Genomic DNA, 17,263 nt, shown 5'->3' on the forward strand with positions numbered 1-17,263 from the left:
ATAATTTAGACATCCCTGCTCTTCAGGTACAGATTTTGTCTGCTTAGCCATATTTGACCCCTCGAGGTCTATCTGAAGTGACTCATGAGTTTCAGCTTGTCAGCCTGAAACCTGACTAAGAAATCCTGTCCTAGTTGGGAATCTTAGCAGCCTAACTTGGGCCTTCATTCCTGAATGCCCATAGGCTCACAGGATGGGTTCTTCATTCTGAGCTAGAAGCACGGCACTATTGGATTGTGTTGCCCACATCGTTAGCAACTAACACAATTTGAAAGAACCGTAATGAAAGGGAATGTCTCAGTTACTAGCATAACCTTGGTACCCTGAGATAACAGAAACAAGCATTGCGTAGCTTGCCGTGATACTGTGCCTGCATGCAAGTCGTTGCTTGCTGCTCTTTAGTCAAAAGATTGAGTAAAATAGCATTCTGAGCCGACTTATATAGGCGAATAGCCCCGCCCGTTTTGACGGGCTGAAATATCATTTGTTTGTGCAGGTGCACAAACGCAATTCAATCAAGCTTCACAATTTCGGAGAAATGGAATTTCCCTCCATAGCGTTAACTGATGAAATGCTCATTCCCGTTATCTCAGGGAACTGAGGTTAGGCTTGTAACCAAGACGTTATATTTTATTTAGATGAGTTATGTGTGCAGTGCAACACAACCATTAAGAGCATGCTTTATTTAGTTTAACAGGTATGTCTTTTTGTATATTTTTGTATTTATTACGATAGACTTCATGTAAAGCGTGGTTTGTGATGTTAATACTGTTCTGTTATACATTTTGTATGTATCTAGTTGTACTGTGTATCTAACTGCACAGAGCAGTCGAAATGAGTAGTGTACACTGTGGATAAATTATGTATGCAGTGCAACACAGCCATTAAGAGGATGCTTTATTTCATTTAACAGCAGTAAACAATCATGAATCACAGCAGCCTATGTGTAAGTGTATTTATTGGAGTCCTGTCAGTATGGCCTGATATCAAACCTGTCGTACATTCAACATCCATCAGTTTGTGAGGGTGTTTGTGTAGATATCAAGCTAACAACAATGCAGATTGGAGAATGAAGAGCAGATCTGTTACATCAGGATCTCAGGTGATTCAGAGTCTTTATCCATATGTGATGTGATCTGCGAAAACTCATCACATGGTGAAATTTTACCTATCACATCTGTTTTTACTTCTTTCATAGCTTGTCTGTAACAAAAGTTATGGTTATCTGAAGTTGGCTGATCGCTCTGATCAGACATAAAAATGCACTATCCAAACATAAATGGTTGTAATTCAAGAACGCTTTGGAATACAGACATAAGGATGTTCTTGTTTTAAAGAAGACACTTGGCACATTATTGTAGAAGTGAAAGAAATTATGAAAGTGAAAGAAACAAAAAAAGTAATAGAAGTTTATGTTTATGAAAATGTAAAAATATACTTATTACAAAACATGTTTTACTCTTAACTGCAAGAAAATCAAAACCAAAAATGCCAACATTCCAAATTTTAGGTTGATATATTTAAAAAATGAGCTTTCAGTAAGATTTTTCACTAGATGACACCCAAGCTCTATTACTGACCATTTAAGGGCGCCTCCAATTATTTGCGTGATCTGAACCATATATTTCCATATTTTCATACATTTTATGAAGTAGACATCCTATTCAGAAGTAGTATGGGCAGTTTGGCAGTATTTGATTTGAATTCAACCTGTAATAAACATAATTAGAACATGTATATGCATTATAGCTCCGTTGTTCTCTTGTGCTTCGCCTTCTTACGATAACGTTGTATTAGAAATGTTTTTTTTTTTTTTGTGTGTGCCATAGTTTACACAGGACTGGCGGCAAATTTGCATTAATACACCTTCATTCTACATATTATGTGGTTTGTTTTGATAGGTGAACTGTCTTTGTAGTGTTAAGAAAGGGAAAGCTATGGCCGATTTTTTTTTCACGTCAGCCGGGTGTGTTCTTTACGATAGAGAAAGACAGTCTTTTCAGCTTGCCACTATAAATCGCTATTTTTCTGCACTTAACAGGCGAATTTTGCCAAGATATTTTCAGAGATGATAGACAAGATGATATAGAATAATAATTGAATGAAAACCCAATTTTGACAAAAAAAAAAAATGACATTCAACCTATTTTTTGACTTTACTGAAAACGTTTCATCGCGACATCCGAAGGGTTTTCCCAGATCACATGACATATTTGGATGGGATTAGTTGAATTGTTATTATAAGTAACGTTTGTCATCAATTTGCACAAGATACACAATGTAAAGATATTTACATAACTAAAGAGTTACTGCATCATACATGATCTCCACCACATGGCAAGATAAGAAACAATGGCATATTCAGAACAAACCACAAGAATGGAATGGAGCAGAATTTCGATTTGTGCAAAAGATAATAATTTAAAAAATAATTTGAACAGGGAAAATCACAATATATATAGACATACAGACAGTAGAAAATACTGCAAATTTTACAAGCAAGGGAATGTACAGTCCATTGAAATTCTGAAAAGATTACTGACATGGCCACGTGATTAAACTCGTCATTTTCAAAGAAAAAACCCACTGAAATAAAACAGTTATACATATGCAATGAAATTTGTTGATCACTTCAATGGTTAAATTAATATTAAATTCTCTGAAGCTTTATGTCAGATTTTATATTTGTTTATTTAAATAAAATATTTCCATTCTTCAATATTGAGATATATTACAGTTAATTCATCAAAATGCACCATTGTCTTTAACTTAACAAATAAATGTGTTTTTGGGATTGGATGACAAAGAAAATTTATGTTAGATGTTATGTTGACATTATTGTCAACATGTTCTTCATTTTTACAAATTGAGGGCCAATTTTATCAATTAATCAACAGTGTGTCACAAATACAGTCAACCAAGCTTAGTTTGTATTTAATCCAGAACATTCATTTGACAGGTGTTTTGTGTTTGTGGGTTTACTTAAAGGGTTAGTTCATCCAAAAATGAAAATTCTGTCATTAATTACTCACCCTCATGTCGTTCCAAACCAGTGAGACTTTTGTTAATCTTCAGAACACAAATGAAGATCTTTTTGATGAAATCTGAGAGCTTTCTGTCACTTCATAGACAGCTACGCAACTACTACTTTGCTGCTTCAAAAAGTTCATAAAGGGATCATAAAATTAATTTAGGCTAAACTTGCATTTAGGCTTTTATTCACATATAAACATTCATCAACTCATACATCAGTTGTGGTAAACGGAAGCTCAAGCACGTTTGCTTGATGTGCGAGAACCAATGAGGTTCATTGTAGTGTGTTATGCAGCACGTTTGAGTTTCCGCAAAAAGTTCTCACGTGTCAAGCATGTTTGGTTGAGCTTCTGTTTATGTTCACTGATCAATGTTTATATGTGAATAAAAGCCTAAATTAAATTGGTTTATCACATAAAGTGATCAAGTCGCTTCAGAAAATTTGGACTAAACTGCTCAATTTTTTGGGTGAACTATCCCTTTAACTATTTTTTGGGGACAAATTTGTTAGGGAGTTAGTTAAATATGAGAAATCCTCCCATCTAGGGATGTACAATAGTGGCCAAAATCACTTTTAGGGGAGAAGGCTGACCCTTGGAAATTTTAACAACTACAATAGTTTCAGTGCTACGCGCTTGAACCCCTAATTATGCAAAACAAAGAGAACATTAACCAAGTTTAGTGTTTTGTTTTTCCCTTGTATTTAAACTATTTAAAAAAATCTAAAATATTAATGAAACTTGTAGGGCCATTAAAAACAAATATCCTCTTCAGACATCACTTTTGGCCACTCACTTGGAAAAACTGGAAAAAGTTCAGCTAGTCTGTATTCTAAATAACTTTATATAAACAAGAAATGTCTAGGGTAAGTCCCTATTTGAATAGCCAAGTGCCTGAATGACAACTAATGTCCTGTAGTAGAGCAATTTAAGTAATAGAGGAACACTTGTTTTTGTCTGTATACCTGAAATAGTAACCTTTTAATTACATTCATTCACACTGAAGAAACATGAGATATATTTTCAGGACTGTTAAACAATTCTTTTTGACATTTTGCTAAATAATTAACCTTGATTAAATTATACAGAAGCAGAATCCTGTGGGTAAAGCAGGTAGCCTGTGAAAGTGGAATAGTTGTACCGTCGATCCACAAAGATCCAGCATCTGATCCACAGCCTCACGTGAACCTCCTCTCCAACATTCAGCTCCATCACGGCTCCATTGGACATTTGGTCGTTGCGCTCCCCAGAATTATATTCGTATGAAGACACAAATCGCGCCGTGCCTTTAAAGATGCTCAGACCCATATCATGGGAGGAAAAGGCGGAGCCTGAGTACCTGAAGTAATAAACACCTTTAACAGGTGCTGTGAAGACTCCTGCAACAGATATTTTAAGTCACATTTTATCACATATAGAATAAAGCAGCACAATGACTAATCAACTAAACCAAAACTGGAGCATAAAAAAAAATACTCTGCATGTATGTTTGCATATTTGCATAGAGTACGTTCTGGTTTTAAATGCTATACAGAGCAGAACAAAGCAAGGGTCTCATTACAAATGAAACCAAGCACAATTTTTGAGGATTTTAAACCACAGACAGTCAAACTGAATATGCAGAAACCTGTGACAGGGTTGTATGCGTCGCCAACGTTGGTTAGGACTTTATCAAAGATGAGTTTGGTCTCTGTACTGAAAGGCCCTCGGCTTGTACTCTCTGTTGCTGACATGGATGCAGTGAATGCCACTCTTGGACTCTCTGTGTGTGGAGAAGACAGGTTAGTTTGCTTTATATAATAAATAAAACCATTACATTTCCCCAAGGAAATGTGAATAATGCTTGTTCATGCTAAATGGTAATGGCTGCAAATTTACAACAATGTTAGTATCCAAAATACAGTATCCAAACCAAAACAATTTAGAGAATTTACCCTTGATCTGTTTCTGCAGGTCCTGAATCAAGCTTTTCTGCTCTTCTAGTTCATTTTTAGCAGCATTCAGATCCGTTGTCAGTCCATTAATAGAAGCTTTAAGCTCTTTCAACTCAGTGTATATATTCACAACAGGAGTCATAATATCCTCATCCTGTGCCATGCAGGAACTTAGTATCGAGATTAAGAAGATCTGAAATAAAGCCATTACGACTGTTTCTCTGGTACTAAAGAGAGGAGCAAAGATCTACAGTCACCGTGCTTCTTATTTGTATAGAGCTACTCTTGGTTAATGATTAAGACTTTGGAGTTTTTAGATCAGTGATAAGATTTACTGCTTACGTCTGAGGAAAAAACACATAAACACTCAAATTTGAATAATCAATATGAAAACTTTCTGGAATTGCACAAGTGAATGTCCATTATGTTGTAGGCTACAAACTGCTTAACTAATTTCACTAGTCCTATGTTCAAATCTTATGAAAGCAGATTCATTTATTGCTAGATATTGGTGTAAAAGATGTATATGTGCTGTAGCCCCCTACAAAGATCCTGCGATCATAGATAGCATGGGTGTTTTAACGAAATTTTTAGACATAAGTTCTATCCTAATACCTTTCCTCCGGCTTTATTCAAGTTCACCGCCAGTCTAAGGAACAAAACTCTTTTTCTATTTTTCTTTTATTCAGCATATGCAACAAAATAAAACTCCTTGCAAATAATAAATTACACAAATACAAAATAAATCAATGGTTTGGTTGAAATTTTAGCCAAAAAAAAAAAAAAAAAGTTTTATTTCATCAGAATACACTCTGCTACTTTTGAACAGCCATTAAGTGAAAAAAAAAAAAAAAAACATGATTTTTGTCCTCATAAAGCTCAGGTGTACTGCAGGCATCTACTAGTTAATAGTGGAAATTAACCAGTCAACAAACCAGGCCTAAAAACTACCCATCTCACTTGCATATATGTCATTTCATTTCCTTAAATTTGAATGTTTTTTAGAGGTGAAACCACCTCTTTGGCTTACCATGATTTGCAGACATTGTAGAACACCTGGATGTGCATGACATGCTAAAATCTCAGAGATAACGACCGTAGCTTCCAACAAGTGCATGTCTTGTAACAAATGCAGTTCATATAGGGTACATATAAGATTATCATGCATATTCTTATTTAGGCTATATGAACATTAAAATATGTTTTGTGAGCTCACAATATAAGCAAGAAACTTTGTCATTTTGAACCTGTAATGCACAAATTCAAAACATAGGCTACATTAAAGGTGACATTGGACATTTTTTTTTTTAATTTTGAGGCAGAATTTTACAGTTTGATATGTGTGGATACTTTTGAAACCTCATACATAAACAACACACACACAAATACCAAATCAACATATCCAGAGCATGCTATAGTTTTAAATAGACAGTTAAAATACTGGTCAAAGGCCTCCCTTCAAGTAAAACGGAGTACCCTTATTTTGAAAGGAAATGCTGTAGGCCTAGTAAAAACACTCAGCATTCAAAACGGGTGAGCAACATTTTATTTATTTATTTCCAGTTCTATTGGGTTTCAAATAACCTCTAAAAGACTTAAAGTGACAGAGAACAAGACCATTTAGGGGGAGGGGAGAATATCATGGTACTTTGTGTTACGTTTACTGTTTTCGCGTATTGTTAAGCGTTTGCTGTTGGAAAATGTCTGTCTGCACCTGCAGTATATTCATTTAAAGTAATCGCTGACAGACGATAAGCAACATTTGCAGATGTGGATTCAATGGATTGCAGGTAAATATCCACTTTATCTAGGCCTAGCTGTTTTATTTATCTGTGTTTCAAAGTATTGCTTGAAACGGGGGGGAACTGTTAGAATGATTCAGATTGAATTGTGAATCGATTCAAACAATTTTGAATGATAAGTGAATTGACTGAACTGAGTGACTCATTCACGAAGCGTGTGTAAACTACTTCTAAACAGTCACACACACGAATATGAAATATGCTTATCTGTTAGTGTAGGGTAGTTTCCCTTGTCAGACAAAGTTTTGTCTGTGAAGTGAAATTTAAATAAATCTGGAGCTCGTGGCAGGATCGATAGATCCAGTTGAGATGGCGCCTTTAGTCGCCTTGACGGTCCGTCATAAGAATTTAATTCTTTAAAGGGGTCATGAACTGCGTTGTTTTATAATGTTTCCTGGGGTGCACTTATAATGTTAGTATGCTTTTTACATCAAAAGTTGCCATAATTTAGAAATAAAAGGCATTTTTCCTACTCTGATTTTAGTCATCTTATTTGAACGCTCTGTTTTAAGGGGCGTGTCTGCTGTGAGACTTCAGTGTAAACGCCCACTGCTGTGATTGGCTAACATCTTTCCATTTGAAATAGCTAAGTATTACTCTCTCTTTTAACGCGTTTTTACTATTACATCTCTCAAGGTTAACTAATCATGAAAAATGCATTTAGATCTATGGCATTATATTTAGATAGTGACATGAAAGGTAGCAGTGATGAACAGCCGATTACTGACACATAGAATGACTGTACATACTGACTGTACATGAATCATTACATATCAGATCAGGCATTAGAATTAACACAGTTACTTGCATGTTGTTCTATTACTTTCGAGTCCATTTCGTAAAAGTCTGTTTGGAAAGCCTGCGCCGAAATGCGATTGATTTACCAAAGAATCCACACTAAAATACCGAATAAGTAAAGCTCAACTGAGACATTCACATTGTTGAAAATAACCATATTCCTAGCATAAGGATCCTTTGAAAGGTAATGTTATTTTTGTCGTGGTGTATTGCTATTCTCTCCTCCTCATCTCACTAACACGCCAGTGGGCGGTGCTAACGTTGCAATGATGAAGTAGGCGTTGATTTCTACTGTGGAGGCGGCGTTTCTCCTATCTATGATAGGCACATTCCAGGAACAGACGTTAGATGGGTCTGGTGTCAATAATATTGGACTAACAAGGAAGTTTTCATTTCTGAAACTTACAGGATATTCTTATAGTACGATGACCTCTTATGCAGTGCTCAGCTTAAATGAGTACACCCCCTTTGAAAAGTATCATTTTAAACAATATCTCAATGAACACAAAAACAATTTCCAAAATGTTGACAAGATTAAGTCTTATATAACATCTGTTTAACTTATAACATGAAAGTAAGGTTAATAACATAACTTAGAGAACAACATTTTCAGTTTTACTCAAATTAGCGTGATGCAAAAATGATTACACCCAATTGAAAGTCTCTGGAGCAAAGCTAAATTTTAGACTACAAATGTCTAATTTAACAAGAATTCAACCACAGGTAAGTCCAGCAGACAGCTGACTATAAAAGGGTGTTCCGCTTCCCATTTCATGCTGTCAGCAATGGCACCACATGGAAGTAGGGCTGTAGCTAACGATTATTTTGGTAATCGAATAATTGTTCGATTATTCTAACGATTCCTTGAGTAATCATGCCAGACACCCCTCCCCCCCTCCCCCTCTGGGCGCGTGCGCGGAGCCAGAGAGGGATGCACTCAGTGCTTGGCATATCACAACTATTCAGTGTTTCAATCACATGATGTTTATTTTAGGTTTCAGATATTTAAATACACATAAGTACTAGTAACAATACATTTAGAGTTTGTAAAATATACACTGATGTCTATGGAAGCTGCAGTAATAATCCTTTCCATTATAATTAGACAACGCGTTATATTCTTATCAGATACATATTACATACTGTGAGTAAGGCAAGCAACTATAAAGTTTACCCTGTTCTTCTCCCACCTACAACCACTGTAATTTCTTGAACAAGAACATGTGGACTTAAATGAGGGCTTAAACTTATATTTTGAAATTGCGACGAGCAGTTAGCACAGTAGAAACATACTGTATAATGTATTCTCCTGCGTTTGCTAAGGTTTATAGACGACTTACCTTACAAATCTGATTAAATGTCGCACATTGCGTTTCCAGATGAACATTAAAAGCAATCCAAACTCACAGCATATGCAGAGATGGAGTTTGAGACGCGCCACTCATGTAAATAACAGTTCACATGAAGCAGCATTTACTGTGAATGGAGCCGCATGAGACACACGTGGATAACGTATGTAAATAATTACAGCGCATATTAAACCTGCAGCACATACATTTATTTAATTAATTCACAGCCTTTGTAAAGTCACAATAGCATTATACTTTATTATGATTTTTAAACGGGTTTAATATCGTGCAGCCTTAGAAAACGGTCTAATAATGCGTTTCATGGATTCTCGTCCGTGGAAAGTGCCACTTCCGGTATTTACCGGTTACTCGACACGGGCAAATTGAAATCGAGGATTTTTTAAAATCGAGTATTCGAATTTAATCAAGGAATCATTACAGCCCTACATGGAAGAGAAATGTCACAAGACCTGAGAAAGAAAATAATTTCACACCAGAAGGGTGAAGGCTACAAGAAGATCAGCAAAGCTTTACTTATATCAGTCAGAATACTGTAGCAAAAGTGGTACAAAAATATAAAAAAAGATGGAACTGCAACCGTCTCAGAGAGACGTTCAGGTCGTCCACGGAAGTTAAAACCTCGACAGGAGCGTCTTCTGATGAGAAGGGTTGAAGAAAATCAGCATGCAAGTTCACTGCAGTTATCTAAAGAAGTAGAAAGCCAAACTGGAGTGACTATTTTTTCCCGTGACACAATACGGCGTACACTGCAGAGGAATGGCATGCATGGGTGCCGTCCACGAAAGAAGACTCTCCTAAAGCACAGGCACAAAAAAGCCTGCCTAGAGTTTGCCAGGGCCCATGCTGACAAAGATGAAGACTACTGGGACTCTATACTCTGGAGTGATGAGACCAAGATAAATGTTTTTGGAACTGATGGCTTCAAAACTGTATGGTGTCACAAATGTGAGGAATACAAAGAAAAATGCATGGTGCTTACAGTGAAACATGGTGGTGTCAGTGTCCTTATGTGGGGCTGCATGAGTGCTGCTGGTGTCGGGGAGCTGCAATTCATTGATGGCATCATAAATTCACAGATGTACTGCTCTATACTGAAAGAGAAGATGCTACCATCACTCCGTGCCCTTGGTCATCGTGCACTTTTCCAACATGACAATGATCCTAAATACACTGTTGGATTTCTGAAGAAGAACAGGGTGAAAGTGATTCAGTGGCTCCTGATCTGAACCCAATCGAACACCTATGGGGAATTCTGAAGAGACAAGTTGAGCATCACTCTCCATCCAGCATCCAGTCTCAAAAAGGGGTAATTCTTGCAGAATGGAAAAAGATAGATGTTGCAAAATGTCGCCAACTTGTTCATTCCATGCCTAGAAGACTTGGTGCTGTCATTAAAAATCATGGAGGCCATACAAAGTACTAGATGTAGTAGTTTTTGCTGTGGGGTGTACTCATTTTTGCATCACCCTAATTTGAGTAAAACTGAAAAATGTGTAATCTAAGTTATATTATTAACCTTACTTTCATGTTATAAGTTAAACAGATGTTATATTAAACTTAGTCTTGTCAACATGTTCATTGAGATATTGTTTAAAATGTTACTTTTCAAAGGGGGTGTACTCATTTACGCTGAGCACTGTATATCAAAAGCTCAAAGAAAAGTTGATTTCTCAATTCATGACCCCTTTAAAAATAATGTTTATTTTAAGAATTTGTTTATTTTTTAGTTATAATTATTTATTGTTATTTTAGTATTATAGCTTTTGTTTGAGTTAGTTTTTATTTTAAGTTTTAGTATTTTTGTTGTTTTTTGTCATTTTTATTAGTTTTTTAATGTCTAGTTTTTATTTTTTATTTAAAAAAGTTTAATTTGATTTTATTTATATTTTAAAAGTTTAGGCTATTTTATTTCAAGTAAAAAAAAAAAAAACCAAGAATAACTTTAATGGTAAGACAATCAGATTTGCTGCTTATACTGCGTGCTGCAAATCAGTCACTCATGAGTTTTCATTTGAGAGAAAATGCTCCCTCCCAAGGCAGCTCCCTATGTACGTAGACATAAAGGCTATACAAATAAAAGCAACACATCTTTTTTTCATTTTCTGATGTGATCAGGAAGATGAAGGAGGCATGCGCGCACGTCTGTGACAGGACCGGGCATCTTTCCCATGCTGTCCCATCTCTGAGTCACAGGGTCATAGCGATGCGTGAGCCTTGCCTCGCTATAGTCCTCCTGGCAATAACCGCCTAGAATATACATCCTCTCCTCTAGAACAGCAGAGGCCGCACCGACGTGGGGAATGGGAAGAGGAGTGAACACCGTCCAGGTGTCGTGCATGGGGTCGTACATCTCGCAGACCAGCTGGTTGGTATAGTACTTACGGAGGTTGCACACCCCGCCAGCTACGTAGAAATGGTTTCTCATGCTCTCCATGCAGTGCTGGGCCCGATCATGGGTCATGTCAGCGAGGTATGTGGTTCCTCTCACTGGGTGGTAGAGAAACATCGACAGCAGGCATTGGTACTTGCAGTTGAAGCCTCCAGAGATGAAGATTTCACCTCCCCAGACAGTGGAAGCATGACCACTTAAGGCCTGGTCCAAAGGATGGGTGAAGCTGTTCCATAGGACAGAAAACTCAATATTTAATAGCTCTATACTCTTACAAATGACTCATTTTTGTCTGTTTCATGAATATGTTCTGTCTATGTTCTCCCAATTAATTATAGTTGAGACCAAGATAAAAGAAGAACCTCTGAGAAAAAAAAAATTTCCTTTGAAAAATCAGAAAATTCTCCATCATTTACAGGTATGTTATTGTGCTTCTGAGAGCCACTAGGTGTCAGTAAGTACATTGATATAAAATCATTCTGTGTTTACATGTGTTAACAGGAAGAATATAGTTAATTATTACTAAGGTATCTTTTAGAAATGCTTAGCTTGCTCTTTTATCCTGTTTTAAGTTTTTCTCCTACCTCCAGGAATCTGTTTCTAGTGAGTATTTTTCCACACTGTCAAGATTTGTGTTGATGTCTTTGTCTCCTCCGACAGCATATAGTGTGTCTCCTCTTGCCACCAGCGTAAAGTTACTCCTTAGTTCCAGAAGGTCTGCCAGCCTTTTCCAATGGTCTTGCACAGGGTCGTACCTGTTTATGCAGATGTGCAGGTGTTGTTAGAGAAAAAAAAAGTGAAAACAGGTGAAAGAAAAGTGGAGCAAATACAGGCTGACATGACCACAGAAAAACTGTAATGCAATTCAAATTCTGTGTTATATATGTTTTTAGCTAAATTAATAGGAAAAGACTTCATTAAATTGTTTGTTGAATCAAGCCACAAAACTGCACTTTGGATTTTGTGGGGTCTTTAAATATAACTTGTATTACCTGTAAACAGATTTCATGACATCATACTTTGCGTAAAAGTAGCAACCTCCTGCTACATATAGTTGACCATTATGGACCCCAACACCATGTCTAAATCTGGCCTGATCTGGCATTTCTCCCAGCATTCTCCACTCTATCTCCTTCACAAGGCCTGTTCCACTTCTCAGAGAGTTAGCAAACCAGAGCTGCTTGCTGGGAAGTCGTTGATCCATGTCTGGATTCAGCTGATCGCCTCCGACCAAAACCAGTGTATCTTTGGGGTGACGTACACGTTGCTGCACTATGCGGTCAGAGATGCCAAATCCAAACTCCTTTAACGCTGATTTGTAGAGTTCAACCTCGACTTCTCCACTGCATTCCATGCTCAGGTTTACAGCGCGAACTTCTTGAAATTCTCTGAAGGTCATGAATGGAAAACGCACTGCTCGCATTAGCTCTTCGGCCTGCGGGAGCCGTTCCGCAGGATCTGCCTCCACCCAAGCGACGACCGCTCGGAAAACAGCCAGCTCCGATGGAGTGGACAGCGCATCGCATCGGAGGAACGCCAGAAGCTTCTCGGCCGGGAGGTCCTGAAACTTTGGGGTGGCAGATACTTCTTGGAAGTGTCTCAGGACAAAATCCTCAGCCTGCTCCATTAGCTCAGCCATCCCGTAGGCCTCTGCGAAAGATGCCACGTCCAGGCAGTTGTGGACATCCATTTCTTGCTCCAGGAACTTCAGGCAGAGTGAGATTGCAGGCTGAAACTGAAACTGGAGGGAAGTACAGGTGAGTTCAAACACACAGCCCCATCCGAGCACCAGAGTGCCGCTGTAGGCGCAGTGCAGGAGGGCCTCAAGCTCAGCGGCTCCGATTAACAGCAGAGACACAGACTCCTGATGGCTCTCCTTCATACCACTGGTAAACATGCCTCTGAAGTAGTCACTGCTGGCTGCCAGTAGCACCCTGTGAGCTTCATGAAGGCAAAGAATTGAGTGTTTTAAAGATACTACTTTATCAACACTGTTTAAGGACAATATTGAACGTCATTTTCTTTTCCTGTTAAAATTAAAATTTTCTAGATTTTAAAACATTCAAACTTGAATGGTCGCTGACATAACTAAACTATTGTTAACTATATAAAACTATTTTTGTCTTTCAACATGTAACCCCTCCAGTTCGCACCTTCCCGCTCCAAGCAGGACGCAAACCCGGGCCCGTCCGCATGGGAGTCGGACACTCTAACAAGTAGGCTAAAGGCTGCAACCTCTAGCGTCAGTTGCTAGAGCATCTCTTTGAGATCAGGGGAGTGAGGTTTACATGCACAGCTCTTACTAGCCTATGTTTGTTATATACAGCTGGATAAAAGTCAAACCCAGCAGTTGACAAAATGGAGGAGAAAACAGTTGTCATTTTCTTCTGTTCAAATTCAAATTTTTGAAACATTCAAATTTGAATAATGGATGGAATGAAGTGGAATCAAAAGGTTGTAAAGTCACTGACATATTTGTCTTTTTTTTTCTACCTCTGTTCTTCACTCTTAAAGATTGTGGCTCCAAGAACCCACAATATTGAGTTATATTGTTCTTTGTAGTTTTTGTGTGTGTGTGTGATTTTTGCCTGGCGGATGGTAAACAAATCTAACTTTAAAAGAGGGACTGGAGACAAATCTAGAGACCAGAATATCACAGAGACTTTAGGGTAGACTCTTTTTACACAAGCCCATAAGCAAACACACAGAATGTTGAACAAATAAGCAACCATATGGCAACATCCTGGCAACCAATCACAACACTAGCATTGTGATGACTCATGGGCAAAGCATCACTCATTCTTGCACAAATGGTCTCGATTTGTGTGGGTCATCTAATCATATTTTGGATGTTACTGTGTCTCTAGGGGTCTTACCATGGAAAACTGTTCCTTCTGCAACCAGTTCAACATCACATCCCACTCTCTTGGTCCACAAGTCCTTCATGGACTGCAGGCCAACTTTCTTTTGCTTTTCCGCTGAGATCTCTCTTAGTTTTTCTTCCTTGTTACTTCCATCTTCCTCCTCTTTGGAGAGCTCCAGGACTCTTGGAGCTCCCAGACTAAGAGCCGCAGTCTGAATCTGCAGCATGTTGTCTTTGTTCAGATTGCTGATGGCTCCTGTGTAGGCAAACTCCACCACTGCAGCCAAACCCGAACCGTGAACCTCAGGACACAGTCTCAGCGAGATCTCCTTCTCATTTCCCTCTTTCTCCTGGAGCTTTTGCTGGATGAGGGAGCTCACTGCAGCCAAGACAAGCGAGTGAACATGGAAGCTCAGCCCATCCTCTGTGTTCAGAATCAGATCTGTGAGGAGGTTCTCCATCTTCATCTCCCCCAGAGTCTGGAAGATTTCGCTTGGGTAACTTTGTCTATGATAACTTTGCAGCAGTTCATCTTCCTCCATATTATCACTCACTGCCCTCTCTTTCATTCCTATCCTGCTGTCATTGTAGGACATGATCCATTTTAGCTTCTTGTTCTCTTCCTCAAACTTCTCTCCTCCTTCTTCTATCATCCTTTTCCTGCGCTCTTTCTCTCTCCTCCAGCGTTCCTCCCATTCCATGGGCAGATATTTTCTTGTAAATTCCATGAAAACTCACAGATGTTTTGGTGTTTTTATCTGGGTTTTATTCTTGTTTTAGCAATACTTCTCCTTACCGTCGTTCTCTGTTCACAGCACTCACTCTTGTCGGCGCTTATGTACGCTGTATGTCCCTGAAGTCAACATGCTAATTATAGGTTCTGAGTCAGTAGATCTTATTTCGATAGGCCCGCAGCCTTTACAGAGTGGTCACAATTATTTTACAATTAATAAGTCACAATCATTCCAAAGATAGTGTTAAAAGTTTTTTTTTTTTTTTTTTTTTAAATCTTGTTAAAGCTGATGATGATTATCAGGAATATATTAAAAGATATATCAGTTCTCAAACTAGAAAACTAGGTTTTTTTATTTATTTATTTTTTTTTATCTTGTTTAATATGATAATTATTGTCAGTTAAAAGAAAATATAAAATAATGTATCATGTAATGTTTTCTTTTTTTGAGTGAAAGTTTGAATATATGTTTTTGGTGAAATGAAAATATGAAAACTATGAAAAAAATATGAAGTTTTAGTTTTTTTTTTATTCTTGTTTAATATGATCATTATGCAATAGTTAAAAGAAAATATGAAATGATGTCTCAATAGTTTGTTTAGTCATGTTTTTGGTAAAATTTTGAAAACAAAAAAATCAACAGCATTCTGTTTGGTAATAAATTAGATATTTTAACGAAAAATCATCAGAGACATTTACATTTTGGTTTGACAGATTAGAAACGGTTCAGATTTAGAAAGAGGCAGATCAGTTTGAAGTCAAGCAGAAATACAGCAAAACACATTTCCAAAAGCTCAACCGGACCCGCCTGTTTGACATTATCATTTGCTACATCAAAGGGATTTGCAGCAAAAGTTAAAGGTTTATCACAGTACGTACAGTACCGTCCCCAGTGAGAGCTGGTAAATTTACATTGTTTGCCAATGCAGCGTTAACTATGTTGTGTAGGTGTCCTTTTACATTTTTAACCTCTATATTCATAATGTTTAATTTTTCATGTAGGCCAGTTCATCCCTGTCACAGCATTTACAGATATTATCTGGTGTGTCATTTCACATTTTAAAGAAAATAAAGAGCGGCAACTCATTTTTATGAAAGAGACATTTAAGATGCTTGTTTGTGTTTATTACAGCCACTGATTAAATTTAGTATGCCAGATGTATTAATTTGCTATAGTACATCAACACAATTTCTTGTTTGTACTTTTCTTTGTACTTGTTAACAGAGATGACGCTTTGAGACCCAAGGTCACTTACACAAGAGTCCTAAATACACAAAGTGGACGAGCCCACCCAAATGGGCTTCGTGTTAAAGGACGTGCCCAATAAATGACAAAAAAAAAAAAAGCCATGGTAAGAAGTTTTACTGTTCATTATTTATTTTTATTTATTTATATATATATATATATATATATATATATATATATATATATAGATATATATACACACTCTCACACACACATATATATATTATATATTATACATATATATATTATCAAAATGATTCAAATGAATATGTATATGTTCATTTGAATCATTTTTAAATAGTCAAACTTTTTCATGTACTCTCTAATATAGTACGAGTTCATAAAACTGCATGTGTAATTATTCAAGAATGTTAAAAATTATTTTTAGTAATAAATAATGATATTTACATGTAATGATAATGGAGAGAAAAAAAAAAAAAAAAGACTAACTTTTATTATAGTCATTTTGTTATACTTAGAACTGTGTTGCTCAGAATCAAACTTTAGGTTATGAAACATGTTTTCATGAGAGTTGGTGGTTTGCCCTTCCAGAAACCACGGTGCTACATAATACCAGTAACCCAGCTGACTAACTTTCGTGAACATTTTTTCCTCTGTTTACCACAAAGTAGATGTGCACTTTTCAGAAAACTGATTCTTATTTAGCACAGTCATAGTGTTTCTGTTTGGGGTGAAATTCAGGAAGAACACACTGTTGAAAAGCACATCAAATCAAACAAAAATAGTCAACTGACCAAAGTGAACTCAATGTACACCAATGTGACCATATGAAAAATCATTGTCTTTATTCATGTAACATTAAAGATCTCATAAAATTAAGAAAAATCATGTATCAACCTGATAGTTTTAATCTATTTGCACGGAAAAGAAGATAAGCATTACACATGCTGGATAATAGTGTCTTGAGATCTGAGACCCAGAAAAAATGAGCATTTAATCACCAGCATTTTACTCAGATTTTGTTTTCTTTCATTTTTCATTGAATAATTTATGAAAATGTTCTGTACATGCATACTGTACATCACAGAATTTCTTGTTTGTACTTTTCTTTCTACTTGTTAACAGAGATGACGCT

The 17,263-nt window shown here is 36.9% G+C and overlaps 4 protein-coding genes across 4 annotated transcripts; all 4 read right to left on the reverse strand.

Annotated features, from left to right (window-relative positions):
• Nucleotides 1–940: 940 nt before the first annotated feature.
• On the reverse strand, nucleotides 941–5,240 carry cbln11 (cerebellin 11). Its single transcript, XM_051901411.1, has 3 exons — nucleotides 4,967–5,240; nucleotides 4,660–4,794; nucleotides 941–4,411 (listed from the first exon to the last, which is right to left on the reverse strand). The coding sequence occupies exons 1-3, from the start codon at nucleotides 5,172–5,174 to the stop codon at nucleotides 4,113–4,115; spliced, it is 642 nt and encodes a 213-aa protein (XP_051757371.1). The 5' UTR covers nucleotides 5,175–5,240; the 3' UTR covers nucleotides 941–4,112.
• Nucleotides 5,241–11,031: 5,791 nt separating this feature from the next.
• On the reverse strand, nucleotides 11,032–11,601 carry LOC127515629 (kelch-like protein 33; the record flags this gene model as incomplete). Its single annotated transcript, XM_051899511.1, has 1 exon — nucleotides 11,032–11,601. A coding segment is annotated over one exon (570 nt), but the record flags the coding sequence as incomplete, so codon positions are not given.
• On the reverse strand, nucleotides 11,581–14,094 carry LOC127515630 (kelch-like protein 33). The gene is made up of 2 exons (XM_051899512.1): nucleotides 14,087–14,094; nucleotides 11,581–13,316 (listed from the first exon to the last, which is right to left on the reverse strand). Exons 1-2 carry the CDS (start codon nucleotides 14,092–14,094, stop codon nucleotides 12,314–12,316), a joined length of 1,011 nt encoding a protein of 336 aa, XP_051755472.1. The 3' UTR covers nucleotides 11,581–12,313.
• LOC127516812 (uncharacterized) lies at nucleotides 13,582–15,515 on the reverse strand. The gene has a single exon (XM_051901698.1). The coding sequence runs from the start codon at nucleotides 14,914–14,916 to the stop codon at nucleotides 14,164–14,166; it is 753 nt and encodes a 250-aa protein (XP_051757658.1). The 5' UTR covers nucleotides 14,917–15,515; the 3' UTR covers nucleotides 13,582–14,163.
• Nucleotides 15,516–17,263: the final 1,748 nt, after the last annotated feature.

This window comes from Ctenopharyngodon idella, chromosome 7 (assembly GCF_019924925.1).
Source record: "Ctenopharyngodon idella isolate HZGC_01 chromosome 7, HZGC01, whole genome shotgun sequence".
In the NCBI taxonomy this organism is placed as follows: Eukaryota; Metazoa; Chordata; class Actinopteri; order Cypriniformes; family Xenocyprididae; genus Ctenopharyngodon; species Ctenopharyngodon idella.

What these genes read in the sequence shown, in the direction of transcription:
- cbln11 (XM_051901411.1), bottom strand. Translation starts at nt 5,174, where the DNA reads ATGGCTTTATTTCAGATCTTCTTAATCTCGATACTAAGTTCCTGCATG. An exon ending in CCTGCAGAAACAGATCAAGG is followed by an intron (nt 4,795 to 4,966) that starts GTAAATTCTCTA and finishes CTCCACACACAG; the next exon opens with AGAGTCCAAGAGTGGCATTC. An exon ending in CGCATACAACCCTGTCACAG is followed by an intron (nt 4,412 to 4,659) that starts GTTTCTGCATAT and finishes TATCTGTTGCAG; the next exon opens with GAGTCTTCACAGCACCTGTT.
- LOC127516812 (XM_051901698.1), bottom strand. Translation starts at nt 14,916, where the DNA reads ATGGAATTTACAAGAAAATATCTGCCCATGGAATGGGAGGAACGCTGG.